Source organism: Alligator mississippiensis, chromosome 9 (assembly GCF_030867095.1).
Source record: "Alligator mississippiensis isolate rAllMis1 chromosome 9, rAllMis1, whole genome shotgun sequence".
NCBI classification, from domain to species: Eukaryota; Metazoa; Chordata; order Crocodylia; family Alligatoridae; genus Alligator; species Alligator mississippiensis.
Window position 1 is genome coordinate 61,954,913 of NC_081832.1, and position 19,946 is coordinate 61,974,858.

Sequence of the window (19,946 nt, forward strand, 5' to 3'; positions counted from 1 at the left end):
TGTGAATGCCACTTTTGTGGTGCTGTTTGTTAAAAGCTGCTTGTGTACCCCTAAGGAAAAGCAAGTGTCCAGGCTCCTGTAAAAAGCACCAATGTCTTGTGCTTATCAGTGACTAGCTCAGCTGAATCTTAAGCTTTCCACACGTTGAAGGCTTTTTTCTGAGAAGCTGATCTACCTGCACCAAACTGGAGTCACCTAGAAGTGCTGTCCAGACTGGTTGGCTGCAATAAAGGAGGAGGAAAAAATATTATAAGCACCTTGTCAGGGGTGTCTGGTGCAGAGGTAGACTAGTTTCTTTGTGGTCTCTCGCATAATTGCAGTAGTTGCTGTAGTACTGATGCCCCAGGAGTCCTTATTAAAACAGATATTCCCGCCCAGAAGCAGATAGAACACTTCTGTTTCTTCCCATCCACTTCCTTCTTTATTTAGTGCTCTTTGATTCCTGGCATATTAGTATCTCTGTAGAATAAGGACCTGGAATTGAGCATAGGTCCTCCTTTAGCAAGATATGAGGATACAGAATACTGTGTCCCTTGTATCCTGAAAATAAGGAGGGGAGTCCCAAAGTAGGTGGAGGAATCTAATCTGAGTCCTGCAGGGTGGTACAGCAGTCTAGCCACTAGATACTTAAGGATTGGGAAACAGGTGAAGTGGTATAATCTGATCTATAGAGATTTGCAATTGCAAGGGATATGATGAGTACCACGCATAATGATTTAAGGATTTGCAGCACGATCCCATTGGCAATAACCAATGTTTACTATAAATTCAGACTTCAGTGCAACTGGAGGTTCTGGCACAGTCCACTAAGATTTGATGGGGTGCATAGACCTATGCCAGGGATTCTCAACCAGAGTGATGCAAGATCCTTTTAAGGGTGTTGTGGGATGCCATACCGTATTGGTACTGTTAGACATGCAAACACCTATATGTCATTCTCAAGATAAACCTGGAGATTTCACTTAGGATTCAATTAAAGTGTTAAATCCCTCCTGCGGGCTTACTGAGTTCTTTGCAACAGAAGAATTGCTCTAATATTTTTCCATAGTAAAAAAAACAAAGGGAAAGTGAAAAGCTGGCATTTTCCAAAGGGGAATCTAGAGTCTACGAAGGCTGAGAACCATTGACCAGCAAATAGTCATTTCAGTGGACCTGGAATAACAGTGTGGCAAACTTGCCATGTTTGGGTATGTACACTGCAACAACACATGACCTGGCAATTTGACAGCTGGCATCTGACTGGACATGAGTAGTCAGACGTCTTGAAAGGGGCCTTCAATCCAGACAGCTGTTCTTCTGATCCCCAGTCACTGAACTGTCAGCATGGATGCATAGTGGACTTGTTCATATTGTATTCACATCTGATAATGTTCTTTAGAAATTCTGCAATGCCATGTGGAGGTTGGAGTTTGAAATACACATCAGGAAATATCAAAACCATGATTCACGTGGTCTCTGAAATGCGATATCCCCCCCCGCACTTCATAGGAGCTTGTTTCATTGAACAATAAATATATTTATTTTTTGCCTTAATATAGGCATGCACTTATGTTCCCAATTAGAATGTGTTAAAGGAAGTTCAAAGCAAAAAGCATATTAATTTCTTTAGGAGGGATGAAAAATAAGGGGGTTACAGCAATCACAGATGCAGTGACATCATACGTAGACTGTGTTAGACTGGAGACGCTGATGCTAAAAAACTAAACAAGCACCTTGTCCTAAAGGCTTCTGACTGGCTTATTGGCAGCATGTTCCCACACAGCATGTTCTGATATTAGGTAACAACTGTAAATTTTAATGTACTCGATGGATTTACATTGGCACAGCTCTATGAAAATGAATCTAGGATGGTTCTTGACAGCTCTATGGGGACATTTTAGCGCTCCTGCTGTTAAGTTTCATAATAAAACATCTAAATCTGTCTCTATTGTTTAAACTACTGCTCCAGCTACAACACGTCTGCCAAACATGTGACCTAGGTTGTTGCCTGTTGATGGTGAGACAGATAAAGTACTCCACTATGAATAACCTCCATGAAGCAAATTGTTCATGACTTGGTTGCAGGAGCACTCTGTATGTTTGGGGATTTATGCAGTGTAAAAGAACACATTTACTGCATGTGAAAGGGCTGCTGTTCTGCATTGGAGAGAAATTGCAGGTCAGTTGCATGCAGGATGAAGGCCCTGTTTCCAAAATAGCATGTGTGCACATGCATGTTGTTATGTAGTATCTATAATGGTTATATAGCACTTGTTCTCTGAAAAAAAGACTCTTGTAGAGTGTATGAATTTGGACTCCTGGATTTGCTAGTTTGCTTTTTGGTTTTTTTAAACCATTTAAGCTAGTGCCAATTAGTCCTACTCTATTTGGCAGGTATTGTTGCAAGTCTTTAGTGGAAGAATAGATTTGAATGAAGAATTTGAGGGAGAGCAGATGTTCAGCATACAGCACAAGGGGAAGTTTAAGATGTACTAGTCATAAGGGCGTAGAAGAAGGTGTAAAGAGAGAAAAGAAAGAAAGGAACAAAAGAGGTGTTTCCAATAGCAGCTCAGGGTTTGAGTAGGAGGAAATGAAAGAGGAATGGTGGTGTGGCATTGTGGAGGGCCTTTGTAGGAGAAGAATTTTGAATGGGATATAGAAAGTGAGGAACTGCCACTGAAAGGAGTTTGTGGGGCGGGATGGGGTGGATGGACTCTTACAAGCATTTCACTGTGGTCTTCTGTGCAAAAAAAAAAAAAAAAAAATTAAAAAAAAAAATTCCTGAGGCTATGGCTGGTGTGTTGTATGTACTATGTAGGGGAAGACACTTTCCTGCATACTGCCAAGGATCAGTGACCCAATCTTTCTGTTGTTGGGTAGTTATGACTAAGAAGCATCCTGATCAACTGGTCTGGTCAGAAACAATCCCCTTTTATGTTCTTCGGTGCGTAAACGTAAGTCCCCTGTCCACTTTTCATAGGAATTTCCCCCTTGCCGTGTGCCCTGGGTAGAACAAAATGTTGAATTCTTATCTCTTCCAAAGGTACAAAGATGGAAGGAACTGTGTGCATGCATCCAAAGAGAGCTTTTCCCTTCAAAGATTTAAATCCCCTCCCTCCCCTGTTTTCCTGCTATTCTTTAGCTTTAGTTTTCCTTTTCTCTTTCTCTGTCATTAAAATAATGATTGACTTGATAGCTTCTGGCATCTCTCTTGATCCTTCCACTTCTGAGAGGGTTAATGAGTGAGTCTGCCCCTGAGATGACACTGATGGAAAAGTGGGGAACAAGTCATTAATTTGCCTCTCACTAAATGTGTAGGTCTGACCAACTGGAAGCATGGGCTACTGGTGCCGCCTTAGTCAGGGGGGTACGTGCAGCAACCAGTCAGTGACCGTGGGAGGGGGAGAAGTCCCAGTGTGGCTGATCTCGCTGACTGCGGGGGGGGTCCCCCGTGGCAGATTGCAAGATGGGAATGCAACGGTGCTCCACTCCCTTGCTGGTGCTTCTGGTGGGGGGGAAGACACTGGCACTCCCACCTGTCCCCCCTGCCCTTTGCCTAGGTGGCAAGTGTGGCAGGTCAGGGGGTGCGCTAGTGCTCTCGGGGTGCACGTGCACCCCCTACACATCACTACTGGCTGGAAGAATAAGGCATAAAATTTTGGGCTGTTTTTGGTATCCATTTTGACATTCCCCTTGGCTATGCCCTTCCTCTCCTTGCCTCCAAATGTCTTTGTCTTTGACAGGAGCAGTATCACTTTGATTCCTTGGGAATTCAAGTTGCATTGGTCATGCGGAATAAATTAGAGGGAATGAGCGCCACCCCTCTCCTTCCCCTCCCCCCCCATTCCCTAGTGTAGCTGTCCATGCTCCTTACTCGGTTTGTGGCGAGGTGGTCATTTCCACATAATTGTTGGAAATGCCTTGGAAGTGGGACTGACGAGTGGGTGAGCCAGGGTCACATGCCTGTCGTCATGACCTTGGGAATTATGTGCTATTTCCTAGCTTTGGCTTATGGTGATTCACTCTGGAGTCGGAATGTCTATTTGTTTTTTAATACAAATGTGAATTCCAGCCTTGACCCCTCAGTTGCCAAAGCCTTGCCTTGTAACCGTCCTAAGTTAAGCGTTTACAGCCTTTCTAGCACTCCACCCCATCTCTTCCTCCCACCCCCCCACACTGTGATCTCATGATGATTTCATGAACCCGAGTGCTTACACAGTGTGCTGAGTGGGTTCCTGGTGAAGAGTAAACAATAGCGCGAAAGCTTACGGAGTTCCTGTCTTCTATCCTTGTACATACTCGAGGTGAGCTGGCTCAAGGAGAAGACACGGAGGTTTGCTGTCAGTCGCCATGGGAATCTTGTTCTCTGGGTTACTGGAAATCCTTCATCACTAGAGCTGAAGCACCTGATGATGGGGGCGCTTACACAAATGCACGTCTCAGGCCCGTCTGGTTGGGCATTCCCAACTCCACAGCATGCTGTCTAAAGCCGTTGGTCCATTTGATCTACAAACCTACCCCTGATGGTGATGTAGTATTTTACAGAAAGGCAAAACTCTTCCACACCTCTGTAATGTGCTTGGCCAATTATGTAGTATGGTATTGGTGTGGGGAGAGGCTTATCCTTCCTGTCCCTGCAGGAGACCCAAGTACCCTTCCTGACTGCAGCATGCTGTTAGCTGGGGCTCTTTAGAAGTCATGTTCATTGAAGAAGCTGCCCAGAGGAAGTGAGGGCTGGAGGATGGAGAAAGTGAGAGTCAAAGGGGCAGGGCAACTGCAGCTTGGGTAAGAAAGTGACCCCAGGATAGAGACATCAAGCAGGCACCTACAGCTATATCCAGCTTAAGATTTCAGGCTGTCAGGTCATCCTAGTTCTGTCACCAGACTCCAGTGGCCTAGTATGAATTATTGTTGCTGGGGGGAAAAAAAAGAAAAAGTAAAATGTAGCTCCCAGGTTGTCTTAGGGGACAGAATGATGTTGGGGAATCCTGGTGTGTGTTTGAAAACCAACCAAAATCTTGTGCAGAGTTAAACTAACCTTTTTCCACACCTGGGTCTTTTCCAGTCTCTGTTTGCTGCTGTCTCTTCATACTGTTTCTCTTCCTGTCTGAGCTCACCGGATTCATAGCCACTGAAATGTAAGTAAAAACCTTTTGAAAGTATTTGAGGAGTTTTTGTTTTTCTCTCCTCTTTTATCTGCTGCTTTAGCCAGGGTGTCACACTGGCCTTGGATTCATGTGTCTGTACTTACATTACCCCAACTAATTGTTCAATGGCATTTGGACTTCCTTCTTGCTGAAACCAGAGTTTCCAATATTCCCTCATCTTTTTTTAATTTAATACTTACCTTAGAAATTAAGAACTACATTTTCTTTTCTCCATGGAAGGATGCTTGTATCCTGTTTACTCCTTTGTCAGCTCTATACTGCTTTTACATATTGAACATGGTCGATATTTCAGGCTGACTGGAGGTTTTACATCAATCTGGCCTTTTCATAGTATTTAATGATCAGGAAGAAGGTAGTGCAAATGCTTAAAATAATAATTTTAAAAAAGCCAGCTGTAAATTAAGTTATAGATCGTCTGTCTTGTCATATGCTAAGACGCATTTCCCATCACCCTGGCCCTGTGCTTGGGACAGAACCTGGCTTTGTTCATCTCTATTTTGAGGTGATTCTGAAAAAGTGATGCTCGCCCCAGTGAGGTCCCATGTATTTAAACATGGTGGTGGCAAGTGGCTGGAGCCAACACTCCCAAATTAATTTTGTGCTTGTTGTTACCATTAGCAAAATGCCTTCTTTCAACTTGTTTCCCCATATATGAAATGGGGTTAATACTTTGCTTGCCTTTGTAAAGGATTTGAAATTGATTGTTTGAAGAAAGGGAATATGGCAGTACAAGTAGTCTTTAGCAAATATTTAGAATTTAGTATTCATAAATGTGATATATTGATGGCGGGAGACTTGAAACCTTTCTCCTTTTCTTTGCTCAGCAAGCCTTATTTGGAAATGTAGTTAACAACTTTTCTTTTTCTGAAGAGAATTTCTCCGTAGGTGATCTCTTGGGACCTTGCTCTGAGCATAAGAGGAACAACTTCCTTTATAAAAATTGTACGCAGGCTGAGTGCTTTAATACCTCAGTCATCTCTTCCTGTTCTTGTGTTCCTGCTATACTAAAATAAACTTTCTTTAGTGACACGGGTGCCAGGAGTCATTCCCTGTCATCCTGCGAGTGTCACACTGAGCTCACTCTGGTGTCTGGGGCATTGAATTCCTGGGGAGTTAGCACTGTGGAATTTCCACTGGGGAAACAACATTTTAATGAGGAGCCCAGTTGGGCTTGTGGGAAAGTTGGAAAATGGATGAGATTCATTAGCCACATTTTACTTGCACAGCATGGCAGGCTTTGAGGAATTTGTGGTAGTGTGCATTTCCCCTATAGCACTCTGTTTTTATGTGACTGTCTTAGTGTGAGGACCTTATCCCAAAGGAAACCTTGGATGGCAAAGACAGCACTGAAATACTAATTGTAAATTTCTAACATGTCTTCCTTGCTTACTACTTTAGGGTGTCTTCCATTTCTGCTCTAGCTCACTCTCTAACTTCGATTCAACACCATCATGTTGCTCAGTGAAATACGCAGGATGTCCCTAGAGCTACTAGGGAGTAGTACCTACTCCCACTCAGTGAAATACTCAGGATCTCTCTAGAGCTGCATCTTCAGGATTCTCGTATGCAAACAGAGAGAGAGTACTACATCCACAATACTACTCACTTCTGACTCCATATTTCAAAGATCCTGTATTGCAAATATCAAAGAAATATCTTACATGAAATATCTTTGATACTTCTTGTCTGATTTCAGAAAATTACAGATTCCAGGGGCAGTAAATAACTTCTACCTTGACCTTAGACAAGAAAATGGAGCAAGGTGGTGGTGGTGGAGGGGAGAATGGGGGGAGGCAGTATAGTCTAGTGGTTTGGAATACAGGTCTGGGAGGATGGAGAACAGTGTCCAACTTCTAGCTCTGTGTAATTTTGGGGCAGATCACTTGCTGCTTTTTCCACGTTGCTTTCTGTAAGCTGGATGCAATAATGCCCTACCTCTTAGGGATGTTTGGAGACTTTGTTGATTTGTAAGATGTTTTTGAAAATGTAAAGAATTATTTATTAGCAAATTTCCACTAGATTTCATTATCTATTTGGCTTATCTCTCTATAACAGGAATCCCCCATATCACATCTCCTTCCCTGCTTGAAATTTCATATTGGTGGTTGTCTTTATTTTTTGACTAACCAGCATGTGCAGATACATGGGGTAAGTTAGCTTGCTTTACATCAGCCTGTCTTCTCTTGTGCAATTCTTAAAGCAGCAAAATATCTCCCTTTGCAAAATGAGGTTGCATGGGGATATCCGAACACTTTGGGTGGCTGCGAGAGAGCCAGAGAACTTGGCTTTGTGCTGCATAGCACAGCCAGAGGCATACCAGGACACACAGTGTTAGTGTTCACCTTGTTGCATGTGGATGTAGACGAAAAGAGAGCCTGCTTGAAGGCAAGTTAGCCTGAATTTTGAAGCCAGTGGAATACTTGCCTAGTTCTGACTGTGATAACTTGTTTTAGAATTATACAAAATTAGGGTTGGAAGGTACCACAGGAGGTCATCTAGTCCAGCCCCCTGCTTAAAACAGGACCATAGGCAGCTAGGTCATCCCAACCAAGACTTTGTCTAGCCAGGTCCTAAAAGCCTCCAAGGATAGAGATTCCACAACTTCTCTGGGTAAACCTGTTCCAGTGTTTTACTACTCTCCTAGTGAGAAGATTCTTCCTAATATCTAACCTAAAATTCCCTTGCTGCAACTTGAGACCTTTGCTCCTTGTTCTGTCATCTGCCACCACTGAGAACAGAATAGCTACATCGTCTTTCGACCCCTACTTCAGGTAGTTGAAGGCTGCTATTAAATCCCTTCCCAGCCTTCTCTTCTCTAGACTAAATAAGTCCAGTTCCCTTAGTCTTTCCTCATAAGCCATGTGCCCCAGCTCCCAAACCATTTTTGTTGTCCTCTGCTGGACTCTCTCCAATTTGTCCATATCCGTTCTGTAGTGGGGACCCAAAAACTGAACACAGTACTCCAGATGTGACCTCACCAGTGCTGAATAGAGGGGAATAATCACTTCCCTTGACCTGCTGGCAGCACTCCTACCAATTCAGTCCAGTATGCCATTAGCCTTCTTTACAACAAGGGCACACTTGGCTCATATTCAGCTTATTGTCCACTGTAACCCCCAGGTCTTTTTCTGCAGAGTTGCAGCCCAGCCAGTCAGGCTTCAGCCTGTATTGGTGCATGGGATTGTTCCATCCTAAATGCAGGACTTTGTGCTTGTCCTTGTTGCACTTGTCATGAGATTTATTTTGGCCAAATCCTCTAATTTGTCTAGGCCACTCTGAGTCCTAGCCTTACCCTCCAGTGTATCTACTACTCCCCCTAACTTGGTGTCATCTGCAAACTTGATGTGGGTGTACTCTATACCATCTTTCAGGTCATTGATGAAGATATTGAACAAAACTAGCTCCAGGACTAACTCCTGGGGCACTCCACTTGATACTGGCTGCCAACTAGACATTGAGCCATTGATTACTACCCTCTGAGCCCGATGCTCCAGCCAGTTTTCTATCAACCTTACAGTCCACTTATCTAGACCATACTTACCTAGTTTGCCTGCAAGACTGTTGTGGGAGACCATATCAAAAGCCTTGCTAAAATCAAGATAGACTACATCTACTGGCCTCCCAGCATTCGCAGAGCCAGTTATCTCATCATAGAAGGCAATCACGTTGGTTACGCATGGCTAGCCCTTGGTGAATCCATGCTGACTGTTCCAGATCACCACCTTCTCCTCCAAGTGCTTAGAAATGGATTCCTTGAGGATCTTCTCCCTGATTTTTTCCAGGGACTGAGGTGAGGCTGATTAATCTGTAGCTCCCTGAATCCTCCTTTTTCTCTTTCTTAAATATGGGCACTATGTTTGCCCTTTTCCAGTCATCCCAGGACTTCTCCCAATTGCCATGAGTTTTTTTCAAAGAAGATGGCCAGCAGCTCTGCAGTCGTATCAGTCAACTCCCTCAGCATGCTTGGGTACATCCTATTTAGTCCTATGGACTTGTATATGTCCAGCTTTTCTAAATAGTTTCTAACCTGTTCTTTTGCCACTGTTGGCTGCTCCCCTCCTTCCCAAACTGTGCTGTCAGGTGCAGTACTCTGGGAGCTGACATTACTTATGAAGACTAAGGTGAAAAGGATGCTGAGGATTTCAGCCTTTTCTGCATCCTCCGTCACTAGGTTGCCTCCCACATTCAACCTCCCTGACTTTATCCCTGCATGGCCAAGCAGTAATCTTATATTCTTCCCTCATTGTTTGTCCAAGTTTCCACTTCTTATAAGCTTCTTTTTTGTGATTTAGTTTACTGAAGAGTTCCCTACTAATCCAAGCTGGTCTTCTGCCATACTTGCTAGTCTTCCTGCACATTAGAATGGTTTGTTCCTGCACTCTCAGTAAGGCTTCTTTAAAGTACAGCCAGGTCTTCTGGACTCTTCTCCACAGCAGACTAACTTCCCAGGGGACCATGAGTTCTCTGAGTGAGCCATAGTCTGCTTTGATGAAGTCCAGGGTTCTTACTCTGCTGCTCTCCATCCTTCCTTTCCTCAAGATCCTGAACTCAACATCTTGTGGTTACTGCTGCCCAAGCTGCCATCTATTAGTACATTCCCCACCAATTCATCCCTGTTTGTGAGCAGCAGGTCAAGAAGAGCACAGCCTCTAGTTGGCTGCTCCAGCACTTGCACCAGGAAGCTGCCTCAACATACTCCAAAAACTTCCTGGATTGCCTGTGTACTGCTGTGTTGTCCTCCCAGCAGATGTCAGGGTGATTGAAGCTAGGGGTGTGTGAAGCAAGCAGTATTCAATTCGGATTCGGCCCGATTTGAGAGACAGTGATTTGATTTGCTGATTTGCATCACTGTCCTGATTCAATTTGGCCGAATCTGAAGATTTGATTCTTATTTGGAGAATCAGCGATTTGGCCATAGACGGAGCTTTATATGTTTTTCTTACATACCTTGAGGTACCAGGCACAGCTCGTGAATGCTGGGATGGTGGGGCAGATGGAGCATCCCACAGGAGCTCAGGGAGGTCCCCTGCATGCTCAGCAGTGGACCAGAAGTACTTCTGGAAGACCCGAAAGTGTAGCAGGGGCTGTGGGCAAGCCCTTGCTATGACCTGCAGGGCCAGCTGTGCTGGCAACGGATTCACCCAAGCAGGTTCAGAAGGGCTGCGTGTCTCTGGCGTGCCTGGGAAAATATTCAGGGAGAACCCAGGAGGAAAGCAGGTCTCCAGAGGCACCGAGCTACGTGCCCCAGGGAGCTGGCTTCGATTGGCTGGGGGAAGAGAGCGGGGAACTTAAAAGGGACACTTGAGAAGACCTTTGTCATTCTCATGGGAACAAAGAAACACTGCAGCCTTGGGAGCTGGACAAACAGTGAAGCAGAAGATTCACATTGCCAAACCCTCTTGGAACACTGAGATCTGGACAAGTCCGAGAGAAGAGCCACTTGTCCCTACAAGAAAAGCTAAGTAAAGTGGGCACCAGGAAAAAAGGGAGTTGTGCTGGCAGTGCTCTGGACATGAGGTCCAGAGGGAGGTGTCTCTTGGGGAATCAGCAGAGGCTGAGGGGACAAGGAGCCCAGAATGTGGAGGTAGTGACATTCAAAGACAAACCTCGGTGGGTGAAGATCTAGAGAACTTAAGGACAAGCCTTGTATAAAAGAAGGAAAAGAAAAGGGATGAAGCCATTTCCCGTCAGAAGTTACTGGGGAAAGTGAAGAAACTGTGGTTAATTTAGGAATCTTGGGGGCACAGCTGGGTCTGGATTGTAAAAGGGACTGTCGTTTATTTGAATAAGTTAATTAACTGCGGCTAAGAAGGTCAAACCCAGGGGATGTGGATTTGGGGAATGCCCTGGCACAATACCTGGGATCCAAGGGGCATCAAGTGGATTTAGTTGTACAGCCTGAAGAAAAGTTGAAGGAGTTATTATCTTTTCTTTTGGTTCATAAGTTGGTCTAAATAAGTTCCCACCATATATGAGGAAAGACGTGGAGCTACTAAGGGAGAAAGTATAATTAAGGCCATTCATGTGAATTGATGAGTAACTTAACCGTGGATAGAGAATTCGCAGGAACCAGGACAAGAACCAGAGAACAATGCATGAGAGGCACAGAACAATCCAGAGATATAATCCAGAGAGGCCTCCCACACAAGACCACATGGGCTTTGTTCACCTCAGGCCTGAGAGGAAAGGGGCAGGGTGTAGGGGTGGTAGAACCCTGTGGAAGAACTGGAACCTAGTTGGAAAGTTCTTCTCCCAACCAGTCATCCAATCTTTCAAAGAGAAACAACTCATCAAAGACGTGGCAGGAAAGCAGGAGAGTGGGATGATGACCCATAGCATTACAGTATAACAGAAGGGTTGGAATACCTGCATGCTCACAGGCAGCTAAACTCCCATCTGCTTCATGGCAAGCCTGAGTGCCCAAATACCCTTCCAGAGTCTGACAATAAAATGCCTTTGGTAAGCAGAGTAACTTAGTGCACACTAAGAGCATTTGCAAGGGCAGTCAGCATGGGTTGACTAATGTTCTATAAATTCATATTCTCCTGCCTAAATTCCCTGTGTAGATAAACCTTGAAAAACCTCCTGATCTTTCATTTCCTGGATGCATTAGGTGGTCCTGGAGGCTAGTGCTCTATACAGGCATGTGGAAAATCCAGGTGATTCCTGTGTAGGGTTAAATCTCTGGCAGAAGCAGCATTTCTAGATGCTGGTGAGAGAGAACACTTTTTACATTGGTCAGTGATATCCCCTCACCCAATTAAGGGGATGTCTGCATCAGGCCTAGAGAGCCCTTGTAAATTTACAGGAAGCTGAGGAAGCACCTTCTTTCTGTGGTACAGGAAAGGTAAAGAAAAGGAGGTCATTGTCCCACATTTGGGCTTTTGCTAAGTTGGCAGTCCTAAATGCACTCTGTCCCACTAAGCAAGTGACTCAAACTGTTGGGAAAATAAAAGCTGTTAAAGAACTCTGGTATTTCCTGGGCAGGATCAATAGTAGGTTGAGTTTCCAGGAGTCGCTCATCATAACTTTTTAACGGCCTCCCTAACTCATCCTGCTCTTATGTTGCACATCAAATGTAGAATTAATTTTTTTTTCTAATTTCCCTGGATCAGGTTCTGACAAGTATGAATATTGTAATCATAACTGATGAGAGAAATCCTGTATAGTATGACCTAGTTAATGCTTTGCAGAACCGATAAGAGTATTTTCAAGTATTCCCCTATTAAAGAGGGAAGAAGTAATTATAATTAATGTAGCTGACATGTCACTAATTGCCAGTTGTGCAGTTTGGGATATCACTAGGTTTGCATTGTGAATGTGGCAAAGGCATTTATAAGTATGGCGAATCAGTTATTGACCAAATACCCCCGTGCTTTTTATTTATGCATGTATTTTTTGTATCTGCACCAGGAGCCATTGTGGAGGAATTGCCTTTGACTTGATAGAAGTGGCTCTTTTCCCACTTGAAAGGTCATAATCTATTGCGCAAGAAATGACTTTGGGTAGTGCATCTGTAATAAAATGGTGACCTTCAGCAAAAAATTCACTGCTTTTATCCCAAGCCATGAGACTTTCACTGGAGACACTAGATCTTTTGTCTGTCTACAAGATGCAGCACGTGGGTGGTAGGATTGATATGCATCTTGAAGTGAACAGTGCCCATATACACTACATAACTAACTGTACAAAGGAAGCATGGAGGCTAGAACTCTGACCCTTTGGTCCAAGTTCAGGTCAGTGAGTTACAGGTACAATTCCACTTGTTGGATCATTTGAGGGAATGGAAATACTGGAGCAAGACAGACTAGGTGAGGGGGTGTGATTTAATAGCTGGAACAGAATGACAGTCCAAGATTGTAGTCCTGACTCTATCACTGACTGAGCAATACACTCAACTTTTGTGTGGAAGAAGGTAATATTTAGCTGCCTACCTCCCAGGAGTGTTGAATCTTAATTAATGTTTGCCTAATGCCTTGAGATTACCTAATGAAAGGCCTTCGGTTGCGACGCATTATGCCATTCATCCCATCGTGTGTGTGGGTTAGCAGGAAGCGGAAGATCGTGGTGTGATGTCATTCACCACAGTTGACTCAAGTGGATGTTGACATCTTTAATGTCCATCTCCCTTCTCTCAACACCCTGAGAAGTAGAGTTCCTTCCTTTGTAGGGCAGCATGTTTTGTAGGTCTCTCAACTGAACAAAGATCAAAACTGGGGCAATGACATTTTAAAAAATGAGGAAGCGACCAAAATGTGGGGCACAGCAGGAAACTACCAATGGCAGAGCAATACTGTGCATCTGGCTTATTTTACATGAGAGAATCTTTGGTTTTACTTCTCATTCCTTGGAAAGATGTGATATTACCTTCCTGTGTCAGTGGAAGGAAGAGGGTAGTGTAGGTCTGGGGTGACAGGAGACCATCAGCTGTTTTGTCAAAAGTCAGTAAGTTCAAATGATGTCTTGAACACTAAGCAGCTCTGAGGAGGTCTGTGAAAGAAATTTGCCTGAGCAGGATGGAAAATCTTTTGAGACGTTTGAACTCCCGCTCTGAAAGGAGGCAGCCTCTTTCTTTACATGTTGTTTGAACACGGAGGAGGGAAACTGACCCTCCAAAACCATACAAGACAAAGCAAAATAAAGCCCCATTGGATGCAATCTGTCTTTTTTCAGGTCATTTTGGGATGGTACAGAGTCTGTGGTATATGAGCAGCAAGGTTAATTTGGGGGTGAAAGAAGCAGCAAAAGGCTGGTTTCCTGTGAAGGAGGAAAAGAAAACAGGAACCAAATAAAAAAAAAAAGAAGACAGGAACCAAATAAACTATGCAAGCCTGGGACCAGAAAGTTACTGAAGCGAAGAAGAATTAGGTCTCTTATTCTGTTATTCAGAGGTCACAGGCTTTATGACACCTGTAATTGGTGTGAGACACTTTGCAGAGGCTGAAGTCATGGAGTAGGAACAAAGCTGTTGTCTCTGGAGTGTCTGAAGGCTACAAATAGAGGAGTAGCTCATACTTCTTTAGGTGAAACCTCTATGTGAGGCTGAATTCCTGCTACTGTATCCTCCCTCTCCCCCTCACTGTGTGCTGCTTGCACAACCTGCAGCCTTAGCAAAAGAATCCCTGACATCTTTCTGTGCAATGCTGCAAGCGTGCGAGCACATGGAATGAGTGAGTGAGAATCCCAGCAATAACCTAGGAATCCAAAGTATTTGAAAATGGCTCTTTCTAGAAACAAAGCAGATTGTTTCTGGGTAGGTCACAAATCATGCTGGGTAGGGAAACTGTTTCACTCTTTCCTTGAAACACTGACTATAGGCCCTTGGGGTGAAAGGTGTGTAACTCACCCACCTGCTCTCATAGGTTCCTTTTATAAGCACCTCTATAGTAGTGGAAACCAGTAAAATGATAACCTTTTCACCTGTCTTGAAGTTGCACCTGTTGTGCTCCCTTTGTGTCTTTAGGTAGAGTGGGTTTATTCTGCAGCCATCTCTGAAGAACCCAACAATCAGTCTGTATTTGCACTACTCCCCCTGCCTGAGATTGTATTGCCCCTGTGACTGTCCCAGCCCTGCAGTCAGTTGGTGGCACAGGAGTACTCAGATATTCCCATTGTCTGTCATACAGGGGCAGCCATATGCGTAAAAACCAACTGCTTTCTTTTTGAGGCACGCTTTATCCTTCTAGCACCCGTTGCTAGACGCTGCATTGCCAAAACTGTTCCCAGTACACTTGCACCAGTTTTCATTGATTGGAGAAATACCATGAAATCCCACTGTTTGGCACTTGGGAAAGGATAATGCTTAAGCACAGAGTGCCTTTTATTAAAGGCACTAATCATAGGTGCCATGTGCATGGGGGGCCCTGAGAGCCCTGCCCTCTCTCAGGAAGAGGGTAAGGTCCCATCTGTCCCTAATTGAGTGGGACAGTCCCAAATGGGAACATCAAATCCTGGTCCTGGGCTGCATGGCTCCAGGACAGCATTTGTCCTGGATTCTCAGCATTGTGCAGGGATCTGAGTTTTCTGTTCACCACAAAAAATGCAGGAAATGGCAGGTTTTCCCTTGCAGGCTTGCGGAGTTCCAGATTTGTGTATGGGGCAAGGGTGGATGTGGGCTACCTGTCGCAGACTCAGGGCTCCCTGCCCTGCTCCTGTCCCCCCAGGAGCCCTGAGCCAGCTGTGTCATCATGGCAAGTCACCTCCTGCCCACCCAGCAACAGCAGGGGCAGTGGTGCAGAGTTGTGGCCCCTGCTGCTGCCAGGCAAGGGACATCTCACCATGGTGGCATGGCTGGCACAGGCTCCCAGGGTGAGGGCAGCAGGGCGGAGACCCCATAGCTCACAGTTGACAGCCTGCATCCGGCCCCCCCCATGGACTAGCTTGATTTTGCTCTGGCTGTGCGGCCAGGTGAGGAGGAAGGGGCATGTGTTCTGCCTTTCAATTTTGAAAAGGTAGTCACTAGGGGTGCACTGATTTTAAATCTTGTTTAGTAATAGTGCCAATGTTTAGTAATAGTGTAAAGCATTTTAAACTACTGACATAAATAAACCTTTTTTTTTGTTTGGTTTGCATTTATAACACACACATGCACATATTTCCTGTCTGTTCCAGCTCTCAATGGGGTGACCACCTTATTCCTGCACGTCGCCCCCTCACCCACAGCTCCTCCCCGCAGCCCTGCTCCCCACATAACCCATGCTGCCATCCGCACGGGCAGGGTGGATCCTTATGTGGACAGTAGTGCTAGGTGCATTTGGAGCCCCAGAGCATGCTGCTGTATCAACACTAGTGGCCTCTGCACGGCTGAGCTCCTGTGGCCACTGGTGAAAAGCTGCTTTTGCAAAGGTGTCCAGTTCCCAGCAGAGCAGAATGTCCCTCTCAAGGTGCCTTACCCCATGTGCATACAGCTTAACATCTTGGTGGCAGCCCTGGCACTCAGGCTCCTGCTGTGCACACGGTGTTGCGATGGCAGCAGGAGCCAGTAACAGTCCCTTTGTTGCTGAGCATGGCACCCTGCAACCCCTCCTCAGTGCCCCTTCCCACTCCTGCTACTCGCTGGGACCTGCAGTCTGCCATGGGCTCAGGCTGGCTGTGGGGTGCAGGAACCAGACTACACTTGCCAGGGCGTTCCGGGCATGCAGCTGTAATTATCAACTATGATGACCAAAAAAAGCTGATAGCTGATAACATTTTTCTACTTTTATTGATGATGATCAATATATCAGTGCAACCCTAGTGATCGCCTTAGAAGAGGGCTGTTGAACATGTCCATCAGCTTAGCCTCCCCCCTCCCAGCAAAAATAAAAGTTGGCTTTATGACACTAATGCAAGAACCTGCTAGTTCCATTTCTACCCCAGTAGTGGCTTGGGGTAACCTGATGGAAAGAGTGATCATGACACCAGAGCTCTGCTTTTACCTGCAAATTTCCAGAGTATCTTCTGGAAATTAAATTTCCAATTAATTGAAAGTAGATGTACCTAGCAAGCCCTGAACCTTGTGATTTTAGCCTGTAGTCCATTCTTGGGTGTGCAGCTGGGGTCTAGTGAATGAGCTTACGATAGGTAATGAGAAATCCAAGATTTGGTTACTGTGCCACTGACTAGATGCGTGACTGAGCAAAATTGCCATGCTCTTCTTGCCTCTGTTACCCACTCTGTCAAATGGGCATGCTTGCCTGTCCTTGCAAGAAGCTTTCAGAGCTACAAAAGAAAAGTATGGCGATTACAAATATTATCATTTGGGTGGTGGCTGTAGCTAGATCAAAGCTGGGTTGGGTTTCTGGCTGGTTCATGATGGCAGAATTCCCAGTAAAAGGATGATGCTTCCAGAGTGTACCATGGCTCTTTGAAGTGACAGCTGAGCTTCTGAATCGGATGTATGCTCTGTTCTTAGTCTTGGCATGGAAGCACCTTTTCATTGGTAATGCTAAGCTTTCCAAAGTAGTGGCAGGGCATGACCCAAATCTCGGAGAGCAGAAAAAAGCTGGGAGAAAGCCAGAGTGTGTTATGAAATAGACTGGCTGGCAAATAGGATCTGGCTGGGAATTCTCCAAGGGTGCAGTAAGGTGCATCACCATTGGGGATTAATCTCTTTCCTGGCTGAGGTCACTCATAAGAGCCATATGTGAGGTATGACTTAATCCTTAGCACTGTATAATCTGTCCATAATAAATACGTAGAAGGCTTTTAATACCTTCCATCAGGAAGGAGACCCAGCCAAGGAGCTTCTAACCAGGTCACTGATGAGCAGGCTTACCCCTCCCTCTGTGTCATTTTTATTAATCACTTGAAATGTACATTGAGTAATGATTACAAACAGCATGGATAGCAAATTAACAACAGAAGGGAAGGTCGGGCTGTGAAACTGAACACAAATGTTGGATTGATTTAATCAAGATTCCAATCAAACTCACTGACCTCGTGGTAGTTATTCTTCCTCTCCCTCCCATCCCCTCCACCAAAAAGAGGTAAAAAAAAATGTGGTGGCTGTTTGCTTCTTCATTTGAAAACCTGGATCAATAGGACATGTGATTCACCAACTGAAAATTGATGGCTCAGAGAGAGTCTGTCCAGGTCTATCTCAACCATGCAGTTGGTCCAATAAAAGTTATCACCTGCAAAAATCATTGCCGCCTCGGAGGAAAAGCACTTTTGACCCATTCTTCATCTCTCCTTAATCTATATGGTCTGTTATTGTGTAAACTCCTCTAGCAGACATCTTTCATCTACATACCTGTCAAGCCACTGAGCACCCTTTAATCACAGGTAAAAATAATATTGAGTTCTTACTGGTGAAGGCAGCTTATTTGATAGTTCCCATAGTTTTGCCACAGAATGTATCAGCATATACCTTATCTAACATGCTTATCTTGTGTCTGGATACCACAAAAGTTTGAGATAGGAAGGATCTATTAGGTAATCTTATCTTTCTCTGTTTGGTCCAGTGAAGGATTTTCCCCTGCAGGATATATTCCAGGGCTTTTTCTGAATTAGTTCTTAAATATCACAAGCATTTGGGGTTTTAAACTGTGTCTGCACTGGGTGTTTTGGGGTTTATTTTTAAGTGTTCATAATAGGCATAAATAATGGAACCAATAAGATTTGTAACGATCATGAATATTCATTTGATTTTTTTTTTCTTGTATTCCTTCTATCCTTTTCTGTAGGGTTTTTTTTTTATTTTGTTTGCCGATTTAAATATACGGTACCTTTTGTGGGAGCTACAGAATGATTCTCTTCTCAGTTTCATTTTGCTGTTTTTAATTACCATCCAGAATTCAAAGTGAAGCTATCAGGGAGACACAAGTGTGGTGGAGAGAGGAGGTGCAAGGGAAGTCTCAGCAGCCAGAAAAACAATGTCAAGAGATAGGAACTGGAGAAGCTTGTGAAACCCAAACTGCTTTCAGTTTGGGCAGGGTTATTCACAGGGGTCTTGATCCCTCATGTTCTTTTGTGCAAACTACCTCTGCCTCTGCTGCATAAACTAGCTAGCAGTAACAGACGGCAGTCAGCTAAACCAGTGAACCTTTTTTCCTATGGAATAAGCAGGACCTAGCAGTTTCTAAAACCTTTTCTCCCCTACTGACTTCCCCCTTTACTGAAGGCTTTAGGAACACAGAGGTCTAGACGTACACTAGACGTTCACGTCTGGAAGCAAGAGGTTCATTGCTTACATCAAAGGTAGAAACCCATTTTGGAAGAGAGGAGATCATGTTAGTCCTGCAGGTGTGAGTAAGGCAGGCAAAGCTCACTTATATGACATGCATCAAGTCACTAGTACTTTAGCCCCATATCATTTTAACTCTCCAGAAGGACTCCTCTGATTTCTGTCTTTGACCCAAACTAACCCAAACCATTTCAAAGTTTTTACTTTGTTTTCCTGGGCAAGTACTTTTTCCCTTAGTGGAAAAGAGCCACATGCGTCAGTTAGAACTTGAAACCATCTGCATTCCTCTCTCTGGCAGAGTTAACGAGCTCTACGTAGACGACCCAGACAAAGACAGTGGAGGGAAAATAGAAGTGAATTTGAACATCAGTTTACCGAATCTGCACTGTGAATGTGAGTACCTTCTTTGAGGCCATAATGTTTCCCATAATTTTAGAGTTGGCTGCTTAAGGCTCTGAGTCTACGCATTCCACGTTTCAAGGGCAGGGTGCAGTCCCCATCCTGTGTTCTGATTTTGCTTTTTTTTTTTTTTTTTCAGGAAAAAAATAAATCAGTGCCCTCCTAATGAATGTTTCTTTTATAGAAGAATAAAGGCTCATGCAGTTGGGGCAGGAATTAGAGATGCAGTTTTACTGTGTCAGTCCCTTCACTTAGGAGTTATTTCTGCCAACAGTGTCACAGACCCATGACCCTGCTTCTGAGGTGGGAGAGAGAGGTCAGGTTCCTGGAGCCTCTGTAGATGCCCCATTATCCCATATTCTAAGCTAGGTCTACCCTTTAGTCTGACCGTGCCTAGCAGTGGAACACTATTTTATCACTGCAGCTTTGGCTAGCATTCTGGCTTCTATACCTAAGATCTGTCTCATTCTTATTTCATCAGGGCCTCTTTTTTGTGTCTAGGAGTCAGAAATCTCCTGAGTTTATTAACAGTTCTGAATCCAGGTACCACATGTGCCCTTTAGTAAATCACTTAACTTGTTTGCCTCAAGTTTCACCCTCTGGAATACATTTACATTGCAGGGGTCTGCCATTAAATTTATCTGTCAGACACTGAGGCTTAAATGTTTTGTTGGTTAATCTATGGATTTTAATGAGCAGACCAGATGCTTAGTTTTTTAACAGGTGAATGAAGT

At 44.4% G+C, this 19,946-nt stretch overlaps 1 protein-coding gene across 1 annotated transcript in view; it reads left to right on the forward strand.

The window, feature by feature from the left end:
• ERGIC1 (endoplasmic reticulum-golgi intermediate compartment 1) overlaps positions 1–19,946 on the forward strand; it is a 91,705-nt gene that overhangs the window by 38,512 nt on the left and 33,247 nt on the right. Inside the window, exons 3-4 of the mRNA XM_006270857.4 lie at positions 5,045–5,117; positions 19,112–19,206. Of these exons, the coding sequence (XP_006270919.1) occupies positions 5,045–5,117; positions 19,112–19,206 (168 nt within the window). The remainder of the gene's footprint in view (positions 1–5,044; positions 5,118–19,111; positions 19,207–19,946) is intronic.